Consider the following 24580-nt stretch of genomic DNA (forward strand, 5'->3'; position numbering starts at 1 on the left):
AGGAGCATATCTGATCGCTGATCTGTGAAGCACAAGACTGATTTTTTTTGGCCTGGTCAGTGACGTTAAAGGGAAGCTGTACAAGAAACATAAGTGCGGAAGTTGAGCATCGAATTCCCTTCACTTTGTCTTTCGACGATCTAGATTTGCGTCATACACGGTTGAAATATGTATCTTCAATGCACTTTCATTACAGAACACGGTCACAACGCATTCGACTTGCATTAATGGTGGATAATGGACAAGGCTTAACAACCACAACCGCAACCGCAGCAGTATGTTCCCTTGTGGTAACCTCACCACTGATACAGAGCAGCACGGAAGATATTTGTAGTAATGTTTGGGATTTGCTTAAATTTGAATAAATATAGTAAACTAGAAATTAAAAAAGTTAAATGAGTCCAAAGGCAATTTGAATACATGCTAATGGATTAGCTAGCCAATAATTAAATGCAATAAAATCTGAAAAATTTATTGTGGGCGTTTCAATACACAAAGTGTTAAAGATAAGTTCAACCACATACCATACATACATGTGTATGTATATTTCTAATATTTGTGCTCATATTCAGCTATTTTATTTACATACATACGTATGTATGTACATACATACATATGTGCGTATATGGATTCGTAACTACTATCCTCTCTATTTGCAATGGCAAAGAAGGAAAAGCTAAGGGACTTCGAGTCAAGATTGAACATATTTACATACATATATATCTACAGTACATATGTATGTATATATGTACAAAAATTTACATTCTGTTCGATCGGTTTAAGTAGGGCATTAACATACCCATGTTAGTCGTTTACCCATGTTTATTTTCGTTCCAAGCTTCGTATCACAAAACTAGAGTTTTCCAAGTGGAAGACATGTACAGTTAGTTGATATGCTTCTTGCTTAGTGAGAGGAGGAGAGGAAATGAAGTACACAGAACGAGAGAAAGAGCAAAGTCTCTCCTTCAGTCTCTCATTTCGGACTTCTGCTATCGTGCTTTTGCCTTTAGATTTCCTTTTGTTTCTGCGTCGCCGTTTTTGTCTTCGTTCAACGACTTCTCTGGCTCCGGCAGTGGCTGGGATACTTTACTATTTTGATTAAACATTTTCTTTGAAGTCTTTTCTTTTCGTGAAGTCTGCCAGTTAGTCGGTTTTGTTGCGTGCCTGTCTGGCTGCCTGTGTGTGAATAAAAATAATGAAATAAATAAGGAAATAAATGAAGAAAATGAGTTCAGGGATTTGGGTAATTGGGCCTACGACATTTCATGGTGTGACAACAGCAAAAATAAACCGACTTCAATAGTGCACATGCTGATTAACCATTTAAATAGAAGCGGTCCGATCCACTTGTGTGTGTTTTTCTACATACATACATACATACATACATACATACATACATATACATACATACATACATACTCGTAGTATGTATGCATGTATTTTTCCCAAAAGAGAGGTTCACGATCAGGAGTTAACCGACTCCTGAGTCCGGACAGCTGTTTGGGCAATTCCAAAACTTGGACTTACATACATTTGTACATATGTACATATGTATGTACATATAACTTGGAAATACCCTCGTTCCTGTTACTTCCATTGTCATTGTCTGTTCCTCAGCCTGATTCTTGGCTGCTGTAGAGCTTCTGATAAGCTCGTTCGTTCGGCATCGTTCGAAAAAGCTCTGCTCGAACCGAGCGAATGTACTAAATTATAATACATTTGTGTGTATGTAAATTCCGATGTCGGACATTAAATAACGAAATTTAATAAAAACATTTCAATCACTCAAGATGTTCAGGAAATCGGATTCATTTAATTGCTAGCAGTCACCAGCCCATCTTGTAATTGCGCGGCGCGGATAATCTGAAATACCGGCTCCCATTTCCGAGAAGTTACTACGAGTTACCCTTCTCCTTCAGAGAGCTTACCGTCGTCGGTGTGTGTATGAAGTACCATAATCCAATTAACAATTAACAAACGCGAAACCCAAATAAAAGCAACAACAATGTTAGTGATGCAAAAGAGTAAGTTACGATATACTACTGCAGAAATAGATGTAGAAAATGAAAATACTATTTGGGGAGACAACCATCAACCAAAAAACAAAAACCAATTTCCAAACAAATGGATTAGCAAACGCTGATTATACTGATAAATTATGTTATGTACGTTATGTACATATGTATGTACATACAACACACTAAATGCATTTAACTAATATTATATATTAATATGAATTGAGATCGCGATCTTTACATTTTGAGATTCTTTCTATATAAATGTGTACTTTTAGACAGTTTTCTAGATTATTTTAATTAATTTATATATTTTAGCTGGGGGGTCACTTCGGTCATCATCATTGATTGGCAGTTATACAACACCAAATGGCGGGCGAGCTTTTTCAGATTGTCCAGAGATCAATGTACCCGCTACCGAGTATCAGATATCACAATAATCAGGGATTGAAATTCTCAAAAGGGTAGATTAGAGGCTAAGGGAATAGCCATGAAAATAACTTGGCACAAGATACCATTTTTAGTTCTTTGATCTTCACTTACTTTTAGACACTACACTTATTAGATCCAAACGAAATAGATAATAAATACATTTTGTACAGATAGCCCATTTGTCACACACTACGTCCCTCCCCATGGCGATAATTAAATTCTCACACAATTTGCTTCAATATTTTTTTCAAAATTAATGTCCCCAACCATAATCCATATAATTAGAGCATTGTTTATGGATATTTTTATGACCATCAGCAGCCTCTAAATGTCTTCATTATGCTCGGACATTTAAGCTCTACTTGGGAATTACAAGTAAGCTTTTTTGTTTAATTATTATACTCGACTGCGCTGCGCTTATGGGTATTAATGGGCTTTTAAATGCTTGTAAGCTGTATACCTGACATAAAACAATTTGATTGTCGCTTAAATTGATTACATACATACACATGTACGTAAGCTGTTGCCTGGATGGTCACTGAGTCGTACTTGAGATGCGTGAACTTGAACTTGGCTCGACTCGCAGCACTGATAATACCCAATCCAGCCGATCAATCAGAGGTATACATATGCTACATACACATGTACATATGTACATAAATACTCGTAGTTAGCAATGTGTTGTACGCTACTTGCGATGGAAAAACTGTTACAAGGCCATGACCAATCCACAGACATCGATCGCCCGGCTCGCCACGCGAACGAACGTAATGCTTAATTCTGTGCTACTGTAATTTTGAATATACATACTCTTACATATGTACATATGTATGTACATCGTTATTATTATGCCTTTTTCCAAAAACCGAAGCACTCCCTGATACGTTTAATTTTCGACGCATAACAAATTAATTTTTGTATTTAAATTCTAAAACACAACCAGTAGGTGGTTTGAAATTCTTCACAGCATTTTTGTGAATAAATTGTTGATTCACCAATAATTTTTTTGCAAATTCATGATTAGCCAACTGAAATACGCAAAACATGGACAAAACAAACCAAAATAAAATCACACGCTCCTGCTGTGCTCCCGAAGGGGTACTTACAAATTATTGTAAGGCTTGGCAGGCTTAGCGACAGAATATAATCTGAACAAATTCAGAAAAGCGCGACGAATTTCATATGTATACTTTGTAGATCGCCGACGGCCATTAAAAGTATACTTTGAAATATATGGCGTTGAAAATCACACGTAAAGTGAGCAATATGGCGTCAAAATATCCGTAAATCTTTTCAGCGGTTTTGGCTCTGCCTCTATGAATTTTCATATTCCCATATGACAATATACGCCTCCAGCTTCAGACAATAACAAATTAAACACTCTCCTACCGCTTTCGCTTGAGTAAGTGAAGAGTCCAGCAAAAAGTTATTTTTTATCCTAGTCTATATACATATATATAGTCCAATCCGGCCGACTTGTAAAAATGATTCTATATGAACTATGTGTGTAGAGGAAAATGTCGTTGAGATATGTAGCTACTAGCTATCGAACTCAGGGTTTTATTAGTTTTTTTACATATCGTACGTGGAAGCCGACTGAAAAAAAGCCAGACGGATAGCCGGACAACGATAGATATACTCGGTTTGTCATTCTATGACTAATATTATAAATATCTCTATTCCTTTTGATTTGGATATTTTATTATATTTTTTCCGCTAGCAAAAATCTTTAATAGTATGCATTTTTACTCTATTTATCTGGTTCTGGTCAATTCTATTCTGTTTCCAGAGCATTCAATCAACGTTTTGCGAACCGAAGTTCTTTTCGATTCACTACATATATATAAACATATAATATTTCGTCCACATAGCAATTTGTTATGCCAATAAGACAAAGTTCTTTTCACAAGCTTCTTAAAAAGTAGAAGATGAAAAAGAGATAAAACATCATCAGCAAGCAGCTCTTCAGCACATCAAAGAAAAGTGCTGACTCAAAATATATACATACATATGTACATACATATGGGTATTCTCGTAAATAACGTGCATACTATCATACATACAGATATACATATGTACATACTATGACGACGCGACCTGTTCTTCGATCGAGTTGTTGCCTGTATCATGAAATTGTTTCGGCAAAACGCCTGCCTTTTATTTTTGTGTTGAATATTCTTAGCTCATTGCGTATGTTTTGGTTAAGATTGCTTAATTTTTTTGTCTGACAGGGGAAGTTCCTTGCCTGCATCAGCCTGACACAGCAGAAAAAGCAGACACACATCGCACATGGGGGATATGGATAACGATATCAGATTGAACTTGGCTGTAACCTGTGAAGCGATGACTTAATTAAAGGCAATTAATAGGCTGATGGTTTCGAGGATTTAGCGTAGCTCAATAGCTACGAGCTACGTGTCAACATCCCGTTGACTAGTTGCCAGGTCGTATTACAGTTACATGTGTATTGTGTATGGATTGGAGTACTAGTACTCCAACAAAAAGCTACAACCGGAACAAGTCAAACACCCATTCCAAGCACATTATTAAACTCTAACGTACGTATTACTGTCGATCCAGAGCCGTAACCGGAGCAGCTTTAATTACCGCCGTGTTTGCACTTGAAGAAATCAAGAATCGATTCAGAAACAATGTTAATTGATAATTGCGGGATAATTGCAGTAGCATTAGCAGCATGTGTTGATCCGGACAAGTGCAAAGTTCGCTTTGCCCAGTGAAGTACGAGTTGTTAACCACAGACACAAATTTGGCGTCCGTTGGTAAAAATTTGCATGCCTGCTATGGCTAGTTTACAAAGTCTTCCGATTTATGGCATTGCTCGAAGTTCGTTTGTACTTTTTTTCCACTCTCCTCTGGCACTTATTGCATTGCATTTTTCTAGATATTGTTTGCTGATATTACTGATTAGATATCTCATCAGTGGTTAATGGGTGTGGGGGATGGATGGGGGCTTCGCCTACACTCGTATCATATCATTAATCAAGCACTGAGCAAAGCGGAGGGAAACAAGTTCTCTAATATAGCAAAAGCCTTTTTGACTGATTGCCTCTCAGAAACGAGTAAAAATGATAGGGAGAGCTAATGATCGACAAATGATTTAACTAGGGAAACTAACAAATCGGCTGTCGTCCATCTATTTCAATTGATTGCAAGTACAGTTGTGCCACATCAATATTGCATACCTGGAGAGAACCTACTCATTACAAACAACTCATCATCATACTCCCAACATAAACTCAAGCTCCAGCTATGATAAATTACATTTGTCGACCTTTCTGGGAGTATTCATGCTAATGGTTGATCGTTTTCAAGTACTTTTGCTTACATTAATTTCATCAATTGGCTACTAATCGAAATATCAAATTGCACTTGAATAGGGTCATAGATGTCTAGTACGGAAGAATCAGAATATAGACAGCCTTGAGCGACTCCCAACTGCGGAATACCCTTTTTATAACATTAATTTTGTGTACTAAAATCTCATTAATTTACATCCGTAGCCAATAGTTACATAAACGTACATATTTATTTAACTATGCCGCATGGGATGCTATAAAAACAGACAAAGAATGATCTTATCCCTTTTAAACTGGAATGTGACATGTTTTCAAAACCAAATGTAAATCTTAGGCGCATGCAGTTCTGACATTCCACACCTTTTCGCAGTGCAATAAAATATTATACAAAATGTTCACATTAGCTAAATGTATTTTCCGTATACTTTTTCATTTTGAATTGCATGCAAATGTGTCATAGAACTATGCGATACCATGCATTTTCCAACAGATAATTAAATTGATTATTAAAATTTGTCTGTTTTTGCTGGCTTATTGTTACTAAATTTGTATTTCTTATTTAAATAATTTCCGCATTGACGTTTCATTTGCCGTTAATCTCTGATTCATTAATAAAGAATATACATATATATATGTATAAGACCAGCATCACAACAACCATAACAACAACAACCCACATCAACGTTCAAATGTTTAGTTTCCAATAAAGAGGAGAGCCTGAGGAGATATCAATCTATTTCATTGTTAAAGCCAGGCCGTGGCCTTGCCAAAGACGTTTGAACTCGCATTTTTGATCATATAAAAATAAAAACACAATACACAAATAAAAAAAATTATCAAAAATTTAAAAACTAATTGTATAAAAATATAGTATAGGATTGTATGTCTTGAGAGCGTGGGATGTCGGGGTGACCGGTGTAGGCCAGGCGTTTCTTTGTGAGAATCAAAATAATTGAATGAATTTGTACAACACATACATATGTACCATGCAGATGTGATGGTTTGACATGCATACATACATATGTATATTTTTACATATGTGCAATGTGATGTTTTCATTATAATAATTGTTGCTGCTGCTTTGATTATTTTTTTTCTACTACATTTCCCAGAATTAGTTAACAAATTGGAATTGCAATTAGCCAGTTGTATGCCTTCATAGCTTGCTAGCCACATATGCAATTATTAAAAGCTAAAAGCGAAATACTGGGCATTTTTGAGCGCATTTGGGCATTTTTTTCCTGTAGAGTGAATAACCGTGTAACCCAGATGATTGACAATCTAAGACAATCTTTGCTCTAATCTATATACTTTTTTAATGGCGAGGGAAGCGGAGGCTATGTCTTGAACTGGATGCAACCCAAATCGTATTGTCAATAGTTCAATCGTTCAATTTTTAAAATGAAGGGAAGGGACAAAGGAGCCTACTCTGCATATAAGGTAGCCTCACCGTTCAATCGGCGAACAGGGTATCACAATGAAATGTGTTATTGATATAAGTTGGCGTTAATTGGCCATTTTCCAATTCATTGTACGGATCATTCCCATTGCATCGCATTCCGTTCTGATTCCTTTCGGTCCGTGGGTCCATTTGGCGGATCCATCTCCAATTAGCGCGTTTGGTTGGCTAATGCTAACTCGCCCTTATTAATGGTAGTGTCAGTCCAGTCGCCGTTTCGATTTTATTAAATATTACTCGTAATTGCGACTGACTTTCGAAACAACTACATCAACAGTCACAGGGTTCACAAGGGTCAGGAGTTATTAGCAATCTCCGGCACTATCATTAGTATTGATAGCACTGACGTCGCGCCGTTGCGCCCTAGAATGGGTAGCCATAGCCCACCTGAATTGCGAGCAGGTTCTCGCTTCTTGGCTCATGTATATTTAATTTCCAACGGAATCACAATAGTTGCAGGTTCCCTACCCTCTCCGAGCAGACTTGAGCGCAACCAAAAACCAAATACAAATCCAAATACAACAAATTAAAATAATTTACATTAGATTTGGGAACAGAAATAGACTAGAGTTCAATTGATAATGTTAATCAGGCAAGTGCAATTTAAATTGGGGCATGGAGAAGCCAAATACAAATCAAATAAATAAAAACAAACAAAGGAAGAGTTGCGTCCAATACTTTTGCTTTTCGGGTACCGGAACGTCAGAACGTTCAGAACCGCCCCCTTAATTTTTTTGGTGAGGGCAGTAATTGCTTAGAACCGAAATACAGCTCTGTGCAAACACTTGTCTAAGTTTAAAACTAAAGGACATTCGACTGTTGATGCTAATGAAGAATATGCTCGTACTAAGTAAGAAAGGTACCCAATGTGGTCGGAGTCAGCACAGAAATTCATTCAACTGCATAACACCCACTTCTAGGGTACAAAAATTTCAAAACGCAACGGAAAATAGCTTTCAAATAAGCAGTGCACCCAATACTTAAAGTTGAGAAATCCGTTCAATCGACATCAGTCAGCACTCTTCAGCACTCTGCAGCACTGATGATGGCAGCTCCCAAATACGAGATCGATTTTCTAGGAGTATTACTCTCCCCACCTGTCAGAGCCAATCGAATGAACACCATATCAAGCCACTTAAGTGTTAGCAAACGCGTCGGTATGGCGAGGGGCGTGTTCCAAAACCGTTCAAAAGTAAATCCATAGTTCCATTGTCCACTCCACCCAGTAGACAAGCCACAACAGACAAGTTCCAGCTCTCCGCCGCCCTATCATTAGCCTTTAGGCCCCTGTTAGTTCGTGAAATTTCTAAACCAAACAAGCCGAATTCGACGCTGATTCAAAATCCCAGAGACTCAGTCCAGAGACGTGGAATGTAATTTGTCTTTTATTAAATGACAACAAAAAATAAAAAAAATAAAAACCGCTGGACAAGACTTTTTAGAAATACGAGTATTTCGGCGCAGACACATAAACGGCGACTTTGTTTACGGACGGAAAAATAATAAACATTATTTGAACTGCGTATTTTGACGGACATCGAGACGGACTGGAGCTCGATTGAATCTTGTTAAATTTAAATACCAAAAAGTTTTCCATTCTGGCCAACCACGCGTCGTATGAGTAATGTGGCGTCCAAGACACGGACGAGTCAGCCGGCAAGGCATGGTATTTCCCAGACATGGCATGGTCGAGGCCCAGACCGGGCCGGCTATAGCATCCCAGCCTAGATCCAAACAGGTTTGGACTTAAGCTCCTTCTAGCTCTGGCAGTGGCTCTGACTGTGGCTTCTGCTTTTGCTTCTGGTTTAGATCGATCAGAAGACCGGCTCAAAATAAAGCAACAGCTGAGCTAACTGCGAGCTGCGAGTTGTTGCCAGCTACGTAGCGTCGGCGTGTCAACGTAACGTAGGCCATCGCCGCGAGGAGAGACACGACAGAGACCCTAGGACGGGTTCGCTCGCGCTCCCCTCTCGCACTAGCACTAGCACTCGCATTCGCACTCTCACTCTCTCGCTGGCCTTTGGCAGCTCTCCCTCTCTAGATGATCTTACTAAACTAAAGCCGTACGTTACCTGGTCGATCGCATCACGTCCGTGTTTTCATTCATAAGCGAGCATTGCTAGCGAACGGACGCCAACGCGCTTAGGCCCAAGTCCAGCTACAAGATACAAATAAGATAAGATACAAAGGGAATTCTGAATTCATGATCCAGGAGCTGCAGCAGCAAAGGCCAACACTAGTTTTTAAGTGCCGCGGCTGAAAAGATCATTTGAAATATTTCAAGCAAAGTGTAATAAATGTGTTAACAGAAAACGAACGCAGTTAAAAGTAAAAGCAAAAGTAAACGTAAACGTAAACGTAAAAGAAACAGTAAGAAACTTAAAGACTCGCAGAGAATATATATTTATGTCCCCCGAAGTATCCAAACACAAACTGTTATTATGAAGGACTTTGGCAAAATGTTTGCGCGACGTTATAGTGCAGTTTGTGTGAGCGATGAAGAGGCCACCGCCAACGCCAGCGCCAACGGCAACGGCCACCAGCAATCGATGTCGATGATGCCAACAGGATCCAGCATGTGTGCCTTGCCTGAAGCGGATCCTGTCGCCGCCTCGGCCGCTCTAGCCGCTCTGCAGAGGGCCCAGCGCCGAAAGAGCCTCAAGGCGAATCGCTCGATGAAGCCGATGGACATCCTGGGCAGCTTCTTCAACGAGCCAAACCAAGGCAAACGCAATCGAGTTCCCACACGTAAGTTGTAATAATTCGAGTACTCGTAATGGTCTCTTGAAGCCCTCGAGCTGTACAGCTGCAGGCGTGATGCGGTCGATATCTAGAAATTTCTAAGCTTCACCCTCTTCTGCTTCTGCGTCTGTGCGTCTGAAGCGATTGCCTGAAGATCATTTCGAGCTGCATTAATTATGAAACGTTGTTGTTCGAGGCGTTTTTAACCGCGCGCTTCTGCCACATGCGGAACAAACAAACAAGAAACGAAACGATACGATACGATGCGATAAGATACGATACGAACGGCTCACAAAAAGCCATCAAAGCTGTTTAGCATAGCACTTTATGTTTGTTGTTGCTTTGATTAGCAAAATTCAAAAATGAACAAAAGCCAAAGCCGATTCGACAATGACATAGTTTGGCTCGAAGTCTTCTCGAACTATCTTGTCGTGCTATAAGCCAAACAAGATCCGAAAGAGCGGGCCCAAAGTGCTTCCGAATCAATTACCAATGCAATTGCCAATGCAGTTGGACCCTGAACTTGACCATAACATGCTCGTAATCGATACATATCCCACTTTCCATATACATATGTATGTACATATATTATGTACGTGTGTACTGTATGTACAAATGACTGTTTGAGCTGTGAGGCAAGTTCAAGTTTCGAATTACAGCCGATCGAAATGACAAGTGTAGCAGCAGCCGCATATCAACGCTGACCTCTGTGATTGCAGCTGGCGGCGACCTAGCTGTGTGCTTAGACCACTGCATATGCGGTACAAGCGAAATTCGGCAAAAACTTTACCTAGAAAAACAGCTTGATTACTCGTATTTTCGCTAACGTCGAGGTCGTGAACAGCACGAAATTTCGAACACTTTCATTTGCAGAACTTTCAAAGTATGTGTGTTCTGAAGAAAAGTACAAACACTTAATAATGCTATAGCAAAAGATACGTATACATACATACTGCATGCATATGTACATACATATGTACATACACTTGCAGTTACGAGTATGTGCGCACTCAGTACGAGTATTTTATTTGGCTTCAAGTGATATGAACATTGGTTAAAGCATGTGCTGAGTACTTCCTTATACGATTTTGTCCGATTGGAATTAGTCAAATCAAACAGGAGGGATGTAATATTGTAAAATATACAAATGGGCACGTCAGGAATCAATTCTGATCTGTAGTTCACTTTGCCAATAATTTAATGATGCCAGAACTCAATCAACTGCAAATTGAGACCGTTTCCTTTAATCAAAATTAAACGCTGAATAGAGTCCACGTGCACCAGTGCCAGAACGAAAAGCACACAGAATTAATTGATAGACACAGGGGTCAGGGTTCAGATAGGGTTTAAGCAATTATCTTTTGATTTTTGGATTACGCAAAAAATATAAAAGAGCCGTGTCTGCAATTAACTCCTTAATTGGCTATCTTTTGCTGGAATTTCGTTCCTTTCTGGAAGGAACATCACATATGTACATACATACGTACACATGTATACACATGTACATATACACAATAATGTATGTATGTAGGTTCTGTGGATGAATTTAACTTACGTAGGGTTTGTTTGCCAATTATTGTATGGCTCGAGCTGAGATAAACTAAGATTAATATATTGTACGTAGTATATGCGTATGTAGATATTAACCGATACGTTGGTACGTTTATCCATATAGTTTCCGTTGGCGGCCAAAGAACAGGTTGATATGAATATGAACATACATATGTATATGCATATGAGATCAGTTTGGCCGAGAGCATTGACACAGGCCACCAAAATCTATGAATCAGATCAAAGCAGTTCCCCGGTAAACCGAATGCACAACAATATACATATGAAGTCAAAATTGATTTGAAAATGCAAAGGACCAGTCAATACACCGTTCAGCAGAGTCTAGACTAGACTCTAGAGATACATAATCGTTGACAAATTGCAGATGCTTTTCTATTCCACGAGTCGAGTGCAATGCCAGAAAGTTTCTTCGGAGTAAACAGAAGATACGATGCAGAATAATATTTGGTGGCGACTTGATTGGGAATTTCGACGGCCTCACATTTATTATTCATTTGGGGGCGGTCCCAGTCCCAGTCCAAGTCCAAGTCAGACCCAAAAACCGAACCGAACAGACAAGTTTCGCGCCTCGCTCGCATAAATTGGCCAGCGAACAAATGTGATGTGGCTTGTTGCGGTTATCAAAGGCGAATGCCTCACAATAAATAATTACAATAAAAAAGTGCCTGTTCATGGCCAAACAGGATTGTCGGATGGGTTTTATTTATACGTTATACGTTATAAGTTATTTTTGTTCTTGTTCGACGTGCAAAATTATTTATGCAAAAAAGCGGACACATAGATAATGCCCAAATCACAAAGTAGACACAAAGAACACACGCGAAATAAAATCCGAAAAACAGAATAGATCCCCAAGACATTCTACATACCCACCATATTGATTGAGACGCATCAAGTTATGGGCAGACCGATCTGGCGGTGATTAAAGAGAAGGGAGACCCACTGGGTGGGCACGGCACCAGCCTGGCCCGTGATATGTTTGGCTAAAGTAGCAAAACAAGTTTGGGGCATGGCATCCATAATTATAATTATTGAGGAGGCGAATTCTAGTTTGAGTTTAATTTTTTAAACACCCCACAACAAGAGGATGGAGGAACCCAGGCACTCAGGCACACAGGCGCAGCGGACAAGAAAATCAAATAAGTCCCATTAAAAATGTTTGCTTGCAATAGTGACTCAGCCCAGGCAAGAGTTTGCGGCATGTTGCAGCATATAGTATCCAGCATCCAACATCCAACATCCAGCATCCATCTGCTTACGACGCAATCAATTGGCGGCAGCGTTGGTTACACTTGTCAGCAGTTTCAAAAGGCTCTATAGAAGCTTTCGGTCTCGGGTCGAATCGGCATCAGCATCGGCTCTTCTCTCAGCTCTTCAACGTTCCAATGATCCAACGACCTGACGCTCCAGACCATCCCTCCTCTTAGCGTATGGGGCTATGGGTAATTCCCCGCCACCTTAAGCACAAATATTGCCAAATCACCGTTGAGCAAACAGAAATCTGTAGTGCTATGGGTGCTATGTGCTGGCTGGGTGCTGGATCATGATGATATCTGTCCGCGAGCAATAAAAGTGATTCATGGCTCGAGTGCAGAGGTGTCCCACGGGGATGCCAGGCAGAGAAGGTACATAGCTGTAGACCCCGACCCAAATGGGTTAAGTGTGTGAGGTGAAGCAACCTGGGAGTGGAGGCGCAAGAATTGTCTCGATCGGCTGACACTTTCACTTAACATTTTTCCACGTAACCTTCGTGGTGGATGATTCAATGAACTTTGATTGGCTGACGTCATAGGAATAAATCTAAATTGTTTGAAGACTCCAATCAGGTTTCAATATTGCTGACCGGCCAATAAGGTTTTACTATGGCCATTAATCACCGAGCGGAGCAGCCAGGAAACTCTGATATGGATACTATATAGAGCTTGACCCACACTCGTCACCGAAGAGCGTCCGAAACGAGTCCAAACTACTCCAAGTGGGGTTGTCAGCGCCATTTACCCAGCATTCTTCTAGTTTTTCGAGGGTCAAACAAAAGACTGCAGCCACAAACTTGGGACTCACAAGAGTTTCCTCTGTCCCCGGCCCTCCCTTCGAACTCGAACTGAAGCGGGTTCGCGTGTATGGTGTGGCGTGTGCGGAGTGCCAATGAAGCGGCGCATTCCCACGAGCAGGGCTGCTCGGTGGGTGGCAGGCACCAACAGCTGGCGGTACGTGCCGGGCAAGTCCAATCAGAACTCTCCGAAGCCGATATTTGGCAAAACAAACAAAGCAATTAAACAAAGAGCACCGAACAGCACAACATAATTTGCATGTACAAGCACAATTTCAATAAATATGAGCTGAGAACTGAGAACTGAGTACCGTGTACGTGTACGTGTACATCTGTGTGTGCGACTGCCAAGTTCTTTGTTCATCATTTTAGACGTTTGCATCTAGCCACAAATACGAAACGGTCAACACTGCATACAAAGTGATTAATTAAGAGGCAGAAATGTGAAATGGTTACAGCAATGCGACCATCGAATACCCTAGCTGAGCCATGGAAACTATACTGGAATATCAGATTATCAATAGTTGGTTTCCCCCTTTAAATCATAATAAGACCAGTTGATGGTGCGATTGGACAGCATTGGGAGGATGACTCTGATGGAGCACATCGGAGGCCATGCGATTGCGAAGTATCGTACCGCATGCCATAGCCAAAGAAACGCCCTCTGGGCGATTAAACATCATTTCAAAGGAAATGAAAGTTCCCGAGGGCACATCGGAGCCCCAGCGAGTCACTCAGTCTTAGTTTGATTTTGACTCTGGCCTGACGAACACTGCAAATACGAAAAACCCCCATCATCACCTCCCATCATGACTGTGGTGCGCCGCCGCATGCGGCGCCAGTCGATAAAAGAATTTCTGGGCGCACTGTACTCGCACCGTCGCTTCTCGCTGGAGAAGCTGCGCCACTTCCAGCAGTTGCGAAACCGACGCCAAGTGATATGTAAGCCAGAATCAGATTTAGAAACAGAAACAGGCAAACCATTCCGAAAACACTTTGTACGAGCAAACTTGCGGTTAGCCGTGGGGCCGGCGATCCGGGGTTCCAAGGAACTTCTATCGAATGTGGAAATTCCAGAGAGTCGCTCAGCCCAGCCAAGGCCATACTGAAACTGGGCAAGCAGCAACACAAATATTTGCCATAAAATACTTAAGCAAGAACGATGTTGAGTGTGGGGAGTGGGATGTGGGAAGTAGAGGGAATTAAGCTGTGAATGGAAAGTCTGTTCGAAACTGGTTGGCGCATAGAAGTGCATGCAACGACCCTCGCAGCAGGATAGGACGCAGAGATCGTTGAAGTATGTATAGAGTGAATAGAAAGAAGAAGAGAACAAGTTCAAAGCCAAAGGCAAAGCCAAAGTCAATGTCATTACCACAAGGAACACGAGACAAAAGCAAGAGAATGATCCGAGCAAGGCCACTACGAAGTTGATATGCTCTATGCGGTTGATCGCGTCAGAAGTGGTTTGGTTTGCTGATTCATCGATGTATCAGATCTGGGCCTATGCTAGACGATGTGTTGTGTACAATATGTACATGTGTGTGCATCGTTAATCAAGTGCCCGAGTGATAAGTGATTCGCAGTATGTGGCAGATTGACTGGTGTGGGAATCCCACTGCTAATAGGAAACTAAGAGTACTATCCGCTCGGCAACAAGCTCATCAATGCACTGCATTGCGAAACCCATTCCCACTGCATACAAAATATACACATCTTTCTTCATTTTTATAGAGTAGGTATCTCATTAGGGCCCAAACGAGTCGAGGCCCAGGCCCTAGCCAGAAATCAGTAAAATTCCACCGGAGTACACAACACACCCCTCTCTGACAAGCCACCAGAGAGGGAGAAACGCTTGAGTTTATTTTAGCGCACGCCTGACGACTAAAAGCAAATATAAATGTTGATTGCCCAGAATGATAATCAGCAACCAGTTCTGGTTCTCCATCTGAAGATGGTTTATCGGCAGATCTTTTCGATTTCGCTTCACGTGTCCCGGCCACGCATTTATGTCTTCGATGTAGATGCATATGGCCCCAACAATAGATGTGATGCATCGCGGATGCAGATGCAGAAGCAGAAGCTGCCTGGGAAACGGGAAAAACAGGTGGAATGGTGGACAGTTAGCCGGGTTGTCCATTTTGCGCACTCTCACATGACCAAAGCATTTTTCTGCTGACGACGTGATTGTTGCTATTCTGTTGCTATTGTTTCAATGAAGACATTTATATGCACGCATTCAGAATAGTCGGGGCATCGTGACTTATAGGCCATAAAATTCAAATAATTTACACTACGTACACGCTAGAGCCACATATTTGACACAAGACGTACATTCATACATACATATGTACATGTATGCATGGATGTACGTATGTATGCATACTAGTATTCCAACGCCCACAGTCTCTCACAGTCCATCAGACTCACGAGACTCACGAGGGTCGCAATACGTCACGGCTGGAAGATCGCCCGATTGACTTACACATACTAATCGTCCGATCAGCTGCTGTCCACAGCTGTCTGCGTCTGTCATGTACGGCATAATGCAATTCACTGCAATTAACATAATTCACGTCAGTGAGGCAGGCAGCCGTAAGAGTGTCGGGAGTGTCAACAGACTCCATGCGGCATGGCAGGCCACTGCGATTCTCAAGGTCGACTTTTGTGATATGCAAACAGGAAAGAAAGGCGCTACAGCTTCATTTTTAAGTACATATCTCGAAGGCGAAACGATTTAACTTTATTAAATATTTGTATACATACATTCCCAACGAACCCGTCCCAATAATCGAACTTTCTGACGAAAAACGTTCGGATAGAAATTTAATTTTTAGCACCTATGCATGGAGTAGCTCTTTGGAGCAGGGTATGGTAGAAACATCAGCTCGCTCGATATTCTTGTGTGCTTGTGTGCCAAAGCTGATCACATACATAAAATGTATGTATGTACATAGTAGACGGAATGATGATCAGTTTTGGAGATGGTAATTCAATGAATATTCTATTTTTTCATTTCATTTTTCGATTTTCGCGTGTGGTACACGTGCCTGGCTATTTATTCATAATGAAATTTGATTTTAATGAACTTAATGAGGAAATTTATATGTATTGTACGATCTTTCATATTGTATCTCTCATTTTGCAGGCGCATTTCTGCTTCTAGCGATTGGTTTTTTGGCCATAACAACGGCGGTGCTGGTTAAAGTATTTCAACCCTACGATTTGATATTCAAATGGGTAAGTCCAATAAACAGAAACTAAAGCTTTTAACTGCCGGCCTTAGCCTTTGTCAAATTGTTTGCCAATTATGTGAGTATGCCCCTATTGGAAGCCCGCACCAGACCAGACCCCAGGCCCCCAAGTCCCAGTGAGGAGCTTCAGCCTTCGGGTGCTGGCACGTACTTTCATAAATGCAGCTCGTTTAGGTTTAGGTGCCTGCAAGTTGTGCGCGTTGTTGAGCTACTCGGGCGACAACTCTCTGAACTTTATTTACGATATCTTTGTAGAAGTTGATAATGGCTGACAAGGGCGAAATCTTCAATCTTTGGGCCCAGCCACCAGTCGATTTGTATATAAAAATCTATCTCTTCAATATAACCAATGCCGAGGCGTTTCTAGCGGGCCGCGAACAGCTCAAGGTGGAGCAGGTTGGTCCATATGTGTACAAGTAAGTTATCCGGAAATTATCCGGAACCTCTGAAATCATTTCTAACCCACTCGCCCGTTCCAATAGGGAGATTATGACTCACGAGAACATCACGTTCAATGAGAACAATACCATGTCGACAACTCCCAGTCATCCTTTGGTCTGGCAGGAGCATATGTCCGAAGGTCGTCGAGAGGATGATAAGGTGATAATGCTCAATATTGCCATGCTGGTGAGTAAGAGTATATGTACATACATATGGTGACATCTGATAGGATACTACGAGTATTATTATGTTAAGTATTCTGCAAGGATTATAAGTGCTTCCACATCCTGCAGTGCTACAGCGCGCTGTGGGCAACTCAGTGATGATTGTCCGTCATTTTCATTAGCATACTCAACAGGTTTTGCCATTGCAAGCAGAAAGCTCAGAAGCTTAGGTGGAGGAAACTGCTTTACGTCATGAACCACATGGGCAAGCCTTCGGAAAGGCTCACTCTCTCGAGTGATGTCATTCCCCGTCCCAATTATGACGTGTTCATTCACTTGTAATATCTCGTAATAGGGCAGGCAGGCCCTACCGCTATCTCGATATGCAAATTGGGAGATGCAAAACACGAGCAGAGTACTGTTATCCCACTGCACTTCCCACTGTTTGCTTTGCCATCCAAGATCCAAGACCGAGTACACAGTACAGAAAAAACAAACAGCACAGGCTGTTCGATCGCGTGCCTGGCACACGACGAAAAATAATCATTTCCGCTGTGTGGAACAGTATGATAAAACAAACCTGCAACGAAGCTCCTCGCGAGGCAAACAGTGGGGCAGTGGCTCTCTCTCCCTCCCCGCATTTGGGTCAATAAACGATTCACATTAACAGCCACAATGACAGCGAGAAGAAAAAGTACTGTGAGTATGTTTAACTAAATGGCGGGCAATTAATTAGCCAACAATGGGCCCGACAGGGCAATCCCTACGTCTACCTGCGGGACATAAAATATGATCTGTACATGTGTAGATGTACCGATAATGGGAGGAGACTTCAGACTGGAGACTTGGAAACCAGGAGAACTATTGCCTCAATCGATTGCTATGGCGGAGGGGGGCGTGTTTGCCAATGTCAAATGATTGGCAGCAATTTTCACTGATTAATCGTCGTTTCGCGTTTGACGTTCGGGTCAATTGAAAATCGTAAACAAATTTAATATGTATATGCCCCTATAAAAACTATAATTAATTGTCGTCTTAATGATGTTTCAATTACAAGTATTTTTCATTAGCATAGAGCTAAAGTTGCTTAATTTATGCCTGATGCCCTGCTTCTAGGTGATGTTTAGGTGACAATCAGCTGAAATAACTAAGGAATGAAGGATAGAGAGGAAGAGGGCGGAAGGGGGCGGAAGAGAACGCAACGCCATTTGATCCGGGTCCAGAGCCCAAAACGTTGAATAATGCATAGGGCCTAGTTTGTCAACCAGTCAATCAATCCATCAATCTATCCCGCAGCACAGGAAATACGTAATTTGTATTAATTAAATGTAATATTTATTGACTGTAATAGCCTGTAGTAACGAGCTGCTGAGACCGATATTAGATACTATTAGATGCTGCCGCGAAGGCAGTTACACACATGAAGCCACTTTATACTTTATACCTGAATCAAAACTGCACTTTATCTGTGGAATCTTAGCACGCGAATACACTTTCTATACCTAGGCCTATCCATTTACAAGTTTCTACATATATTTATGTCTCTTTCCAGGCCATCTCACACCTGACTGCCAATCATCCGTTCTGGGTTCGAGTGCCCCTGCAGGCCCTCTTTAAGAGCACTCAGGCAGAGCCCATCGTTCGGACCACTGCCAAAGAATTCATGTTTGGATATCCCTCAGCATTGGCCAGGCTTGGCAATACCTTCCTCCCCAACTGGATATCCTTTGAGAAGGTTGGGCTCATCGATCGCATGTACGATTTCTCCACGGACTTTGAGACGTTCTACACGGGCGTGCCAAATCCGGCACTATCCGGCTTATATGCCACCTATCGCGGGGAAACCACTCTGCCCCAATGGCAGGGCGATCACTGCAGCAACATCGAGTATGCCTCAGATGGCACCAAGTTCAAGAGCTTTATTGCCCCCAATGAGACGATAAAGTTCTTCAGAAAGAGCATGTGCAGGCCCATCAATTTGGTAAGTTTTCAATGCACGTTCTTCAGTCAGACGCGTAACATAAATACAATTTATGAATTGATTCCTTTTTTTGGCGCCAGTATCGTGTGGGCGAGCAGCGAACGTTTGGCAGTCTGAAGGGCTATAACTACGTCTTCGAGGATAATGCCTTTGACAACGGGGCTACTAATGAGGCCAACAAGTGTTTCTGCCGCAAAGGTAAGACTCATGTCGTTATGTCACTTTATTTGTAGACTACTCGTATACGAGTATTAAATAAGGCGTTGATGCTTACTCAAAATCGAAAGCTCATTCCAATTAATACTCGTACTTGTATAAACCGAGTCTCAGGCACTAGTCTAGTTCTAGTTTTCCGTTTTGCCCAAGCAACTCTTAGCATAGTTTCCAGTTTGTATGGAAAATTTCTGTTTACTAAAGTTGAGGCAGTGACGCACGTGGGGACCACGCGTGCCGCTTCCAATATGTATTATTATTTTTTTTACTGTTTTTTGCAATTTAAAACTGTGCGCTTGAGTCCAGAGACACGCTATTTGCAGCAACTCTTGGCAATACCCTTGAGACTCGGTATGAAACGTCACGGAATGTCACGGAAAAAGTTTGTCGAGCAACGCCTTGTTGCTCGAGGGGACTGCTGTGGAAAGATGTTGACTCCCTCCTGTAACGATCATTGTCCTGTTTATCTCTATTCTTCACAGGTGACTGCCAGCCGGTGGGACTCATTGACGTCACTGACTGCTACTACGGCTTCCCAATCTCCCTGAGCTTCCCCCACTTCATGAATGGTGATGTGGGGCTGCAGCAGAATATTACCGGCATGAATCCTGATCCGGCCCAGCACTCGTCGGCGTTTGTCATACAACCGGTAAGTGAATAATCTCGTACAACTAACTAGCGGAGTAAATTCCACCCTTTCGCCCGTGTTTCTTGTTACTACTTATTTTTGAATAAAGCAAATACTTTCGATGTGTAAATCATCAGTGTCACAGTGTCGGGAAGCTGCTACAATGTGTCAGTAGGAGTTCGTTCGTACTAAAAATGTCACAATTAACTAAAAGCTGCGACTTAAGCGTGCAAAAGTTGAGGTGCCCCGTTATTCTGTTATCTTCCGCTATCTTCCAATTTCCTCTGCTTCCGACCAGATTGGAGAACTTTACGAATTGAGGCTGTACGATGTACTCGCATTTACATTTCCGGCTAATTAAGTAATCGTTAAAACTGGTTACATGTCACGATTTAGCCGCTTTTCATTCGCAAATAAAAGCGAATCCATAGCAGGAAGTTAATATGGGCGAGAGGTGTAGTGGCAAGCAGCTTAGTAGCTACTAAACATAAGCAATATGTTCTGCGGCCATTAGCATCCCAACCATTTTGCATTGGCATTGCTTTTATGCACGCTTGCACGTATGCATTGAGCTTCCGCTCAACTTTCCTATTTTCAATAGAGCAATTAATTGCCTAATTAATTTCTATACGAGTATCATTGCCAACTGAGCCTTTGGCATTGCCTTTGACACCCACAGGCCAGATGACTAGCAGTCGGAGTCGCTATCCAGCTTTTGGCGCTTTGGAATAGTATCGAATCAGAGCAAGATTCGATCAAGTGATCAGTCAGTCAGTCAATAGCAATTTCGCCTCAAGTTTTACCGGTTTTTCGAAATGAAAAATACAATGAATAAACCATAAGCAACAAAACGGAATACGAATAGCAACAACAACAATGCCAGAAGGCAAAATGCGCGAATTCAAAATTCGATAAATCACTAAGGACAACTACCACATCATATCGTGTGTACGTACATACATACATACATACATATTTGTGTACATATATTTCGTATAGCCAGGCCTACATTCAAGTGCAATTAGCCAAAATTAGGCCAAGTGCAGCCGAAACGGTGTCGAGCTTGGAAAGCAGGCAACCAACCCATACAAACATATGTACATATATACATACATATGTGTATTTACTCACAATATTTCCTTTTTGTTACTTTCAGGAATCCGGTCTACCGCTATCGCTGTCCGTGAAAGTGCAGATCAACATGCATTTCAAGGATCTGACCAATTTCGATGCAGTCGCCAAGTTCAGCCACCTGACTGCACCGATGCTGTGGTTCGAAATTGTAATTACTAATCCCAATTATATGTACATATATACTATGTACTCATATTGAGCCCGTGACTGATCTTTTGCGTCATTTTCAGATGATGCCCAGCCTGCCGGACTCACTGGACTCGCGATTCAATTTTTATCTGAATATCTTGCCGCTCGTCAATCCTCTGGGCTTTTGGATTGCTCTAATTGTGGGAGTGGGGCTCTTAGGCTACGCCATTACGAGGGCCACCCTCCACATGTCCAGCTATGCCCGCCAGGCAACCAATATCTCTGAGGGAAAAAATGCCCGAGCGAATCTTCTTCAAAATCTAACGGGAGGTGCCACCAATCAGGTGTACAGTCCCTGCGAACTCAAGTTGATAGACAATTTGGCGGGTGCCAACAAGCAGCATGTGATCGGACGATCCACGGACGAGGACTTGACCTTCCAGCAGCGTCGTCGTAAGTCGGCATACGTTCTGGAAATGGAGCCTGCCCTGTCAGACGCAGGAGAGAGCAGCGACGAGGGCAACGAATGCGATACCCTCACCTTGAGCCGCAACTCCACGACGTCCAGCTCTTGCATAGAAGCCGAGCACTGCAATGGAGAAGATGACATCTGCATAGAGTGCTTCGACGAAAACCCTCTGGATTCAGAGTTGGCCGGCAGCAGTGCGGGCGGAGCCGAAGCCAAGCATCAAGTGAGTGAAGGTTTCTGCTGACTAAGGGTGGCCGTTCGGGTAGAGCACTCGTCTAAGAAGAGGTCTTAAATAGGCAAACGTGCTCGACTTTATACATACCAGCACTGGTCGGTTATATCATTTCATCTGGAGAGCCACCGCCTTGTAAGGAAAACGACGCCAAGCCGTCTAACGTGTCTATGGCGGGCGTTGATTATTCGAATCTGTTGTTTATAGCCAAATGTCTGGGCACGTTTAATGAAAATTCGTTAAGTCAACCAGTCGACAGCATTACTCGTAAATGAATTGATGGCTTGCAGACCAAACCCGTTTTCGGTCCACCGACAGTCTGCACAATTCGCGGACCCATTTCTCACATGGCACGTTCTGAGTGTGCAAACGTCTGAATATCTAAATACCTATTGAATAACTTTGACATGTTAATTAATCGATGTGCTTTCTTTTTTCTTATTTTAGTTGGCCGTCAGCTTTGTCAGCAGCGGATTCGCCAGCTCGCCCTCCTCTGTTCAAAGTTCCAGCTCCCATGTGAACGTGGACAGCAGCGATGGGAAAGGCTGGATGCCCTACGCACATCCCCATCAGTTTGGGGGAACAGACCCCAAACACGTTTAGAATTCTGAGTTAGCTGGTAGATTATGTTGTCGGTAGTTTTAAGTTCATCGTAGCGTCGTAGTTTGGGCATATTGGGCATCAACATCGCTGTTTTGGTTTTATATAGCATTTTATTTAGTGTAAATAATATAAAAGCCAAGTTGCTGTTTTAATACTGTGATAGCTTTAGAAAACAAAAAAATAAAACGATAGTCGTTGTCCAAATTATCCAAGAAGAACAGAACCCATGCATCCTATGTGAATAGCCAGCTCCAGATACCATTGTTAAAATTAGCAGGGGTATGGTATGGCAATGTTTATGTACATATACAAAATTGTAGTCTTAGCCGTAGTCGCCTCCATGAGGCGACAACCCTAATTTGAGTTTAACTATGAATTAAAGCAAATTATAACCTAAACATCAGTTAGTTAATTGCAACGTGTTGTACTCGAGTTGCTCAAAATTGCTGTGATGTTGTATTGAAGCAGAATTTAATAAGCAGGACTGAACGTTTTGCTGTAGAATTGTAGTTGTCTTAGTTTTTAGTAATATAATACTAATAATAAAAGCGACATTTTATTTAAAGATAAAGAAACTTTTTTCTTTTGTATGTACATATGCATATTTGAATGGAACTATACGTTCTTTGTAGTATATATTGCTGTGAATTGAATTTGAAATGATCCGATACAAAAAATTTGGTATCGAAGAAACCCTGAACGTGCTGAGGAGGAACGGAACACCATATCCCAGGGTCGGCACCTGCGGACCGCGAGCCGCATGCGGTTCTTTCGATGCCAAGATGCGCCTCTCAAGTTCCATGCGTAAATATTAATAATTATATTTTAATTACAAAACTCACACAAACATATTTTACTGTAATGCAAATATATACTGCAAGCAGGAAAATAAGATTGTTACTGACCCATACTATTTTGAAAATAACCTCCATCCTGAAATGCCAACCCAAGCCATTTATTCCCTAAAATATCGATGTTCAATACATCAATCACTGTTGAGCTACTGAATAAAAAGAATTTCTTGAAGAAATATACTGGACAGCAATCAGAATACTTCTAGATAAAATAAATATGTTTTGGACAAAAATTACACACTTTACACATTGTTTTTATATCAATAAATATTTTGTCTTCTTAAAAGCTTTTCATCGTAAACAATAATAATAATTTTTTACAATAAACCTACATAATGAACCTAAAAAAAAAAATCGTAAACAAAAATAAAATGTGGATACCTAATTCACATCAAAAACCATGATATTGAACCACTTGAGTGGCTCTTTAAAAATTGAGAAAAGGTTGCCGACCCCTGCCCCATCCTATCCCATGCTCGATGGCGTTTAGCGGCCAGGGAACTGTGCAGAGAATGATCTTCAATGCTCTTGTTTTTAACTTATATTTACAATAAAATATTATCAATATCTCTCTATCATATATTTGGGTCGTCACCTGATATTTTGTTCAAAAGCATTTGTGGGCAAAAATGTAATATCTGACCGCCAAATAGTTTCTTCACGTAATAAATCGCGGTCCATCGATGGTTTTCTGTTTTAGTTTTTGTTTTTGATACTATCATCCGTGTAATTTTACTAGAAGTAGATAGTACTACTCACAGCTCCGTGGACGCTAAACGAAACGCCATTCCAAATGACATCGTTCTGAGCAACAGAAATAGTTCAGAATACTATGGGAAATGTTTATAGGTTCAATTCAACATTCAATGCCAAGCGAAGCACACAAAAATATTA

General features: G+C 41.4%; 1 protein-coding gene across 3 annotated transcripts; it reads left to right on the forward strand.

The window, feature by feature from the left end:
• The first annotated feature begins 1808 nt into the window (after window positions 1-1808).
• LOC111074607 (scavenger receptor class B member 1) lies at window positions 1809-23403 on the forward strand. 3 transcript variants are annotated; one of them, XM_022367456.2, is made up of 10 exons: window positions 1809-2024; window positions 16733-16824; window positions 17094-17254; window positions 17321-17465; window positions 18996-19424; window positions 19505-19622; window positions 20120-20286; window positions 21422-21547; window positions 21630-22220; window positions 22677-23402. In XM_022367456.2, the coding sequence occupies exons 1-10, from the start codon at window positions 2006-2008 to the stop codon at window positions 22830-22832; spliced, it is 2004 nt and encodes a 667-aa protein (XP_022223148.2). In that variant the 5' UTR covers window positions 1809-2005; the 3' UTR covers window positions 22833-23402. The 3 variants fall into 3 exon arrangements, with proteins under 3 accessions (XP_022223148.2, XP_022223145.2, XP_022223146.2); XM_022367453.2 differs by lacking the exon at window positions 1809-2024 and adding an exon at window positions 9328-9971 and having other exon boundaries at window positions 22677-23403; XM_022367454.2 differs by lacking the exon at window positions 1809-2024 and adding an exon at window positions 14382-14529 and having other exon boundaries at window positions 22677-23403.
• Window positions 23404-24580: the final 1177 nt, after the last annotated feature.

The sequence above is a fragment of the Drosophila obscura genome, unplaced genomic scaffold, assembly GCF_018151105.1.
Source record: "Drosophila obscura isolate BZ-5 IFL unplaced genomic scaffold, ASM1815110v1 contig_46, whole genome shotgun sequence".
Lineage (NCBI taxonomy): Eukaryota > Metazoa > Arthropoda > Insecta > Diptera > Drosophilidae > Drosophila > Drosophila obscura.

Excerpts from the sequence above, each read along its gene's own strand:
- LOC111074607 (XM_022367453.2), top strand. The coding sequence starts at position 9,665 with ATGAAGGACTTTGGCAAAATGTTTGCGCGACGTTATAGTGCAGTTTGT. Across the intron at positions 9,972-16,732 it reads ACGCAATCGAGTTCCCACAC|GCGCATTTCTGCTTCTAGCG; the intron begins GTAAGTTGTAAT and ends CTCATTTTGCAG. Across the intron at positions 19,623-20,119 it reads CAAGTGTTTCTGCCGCAAAG|GTGACTGCCAGCCGGTGGGA; the intron begins GTAAGACTCATG and ends TATTCTTCACAG.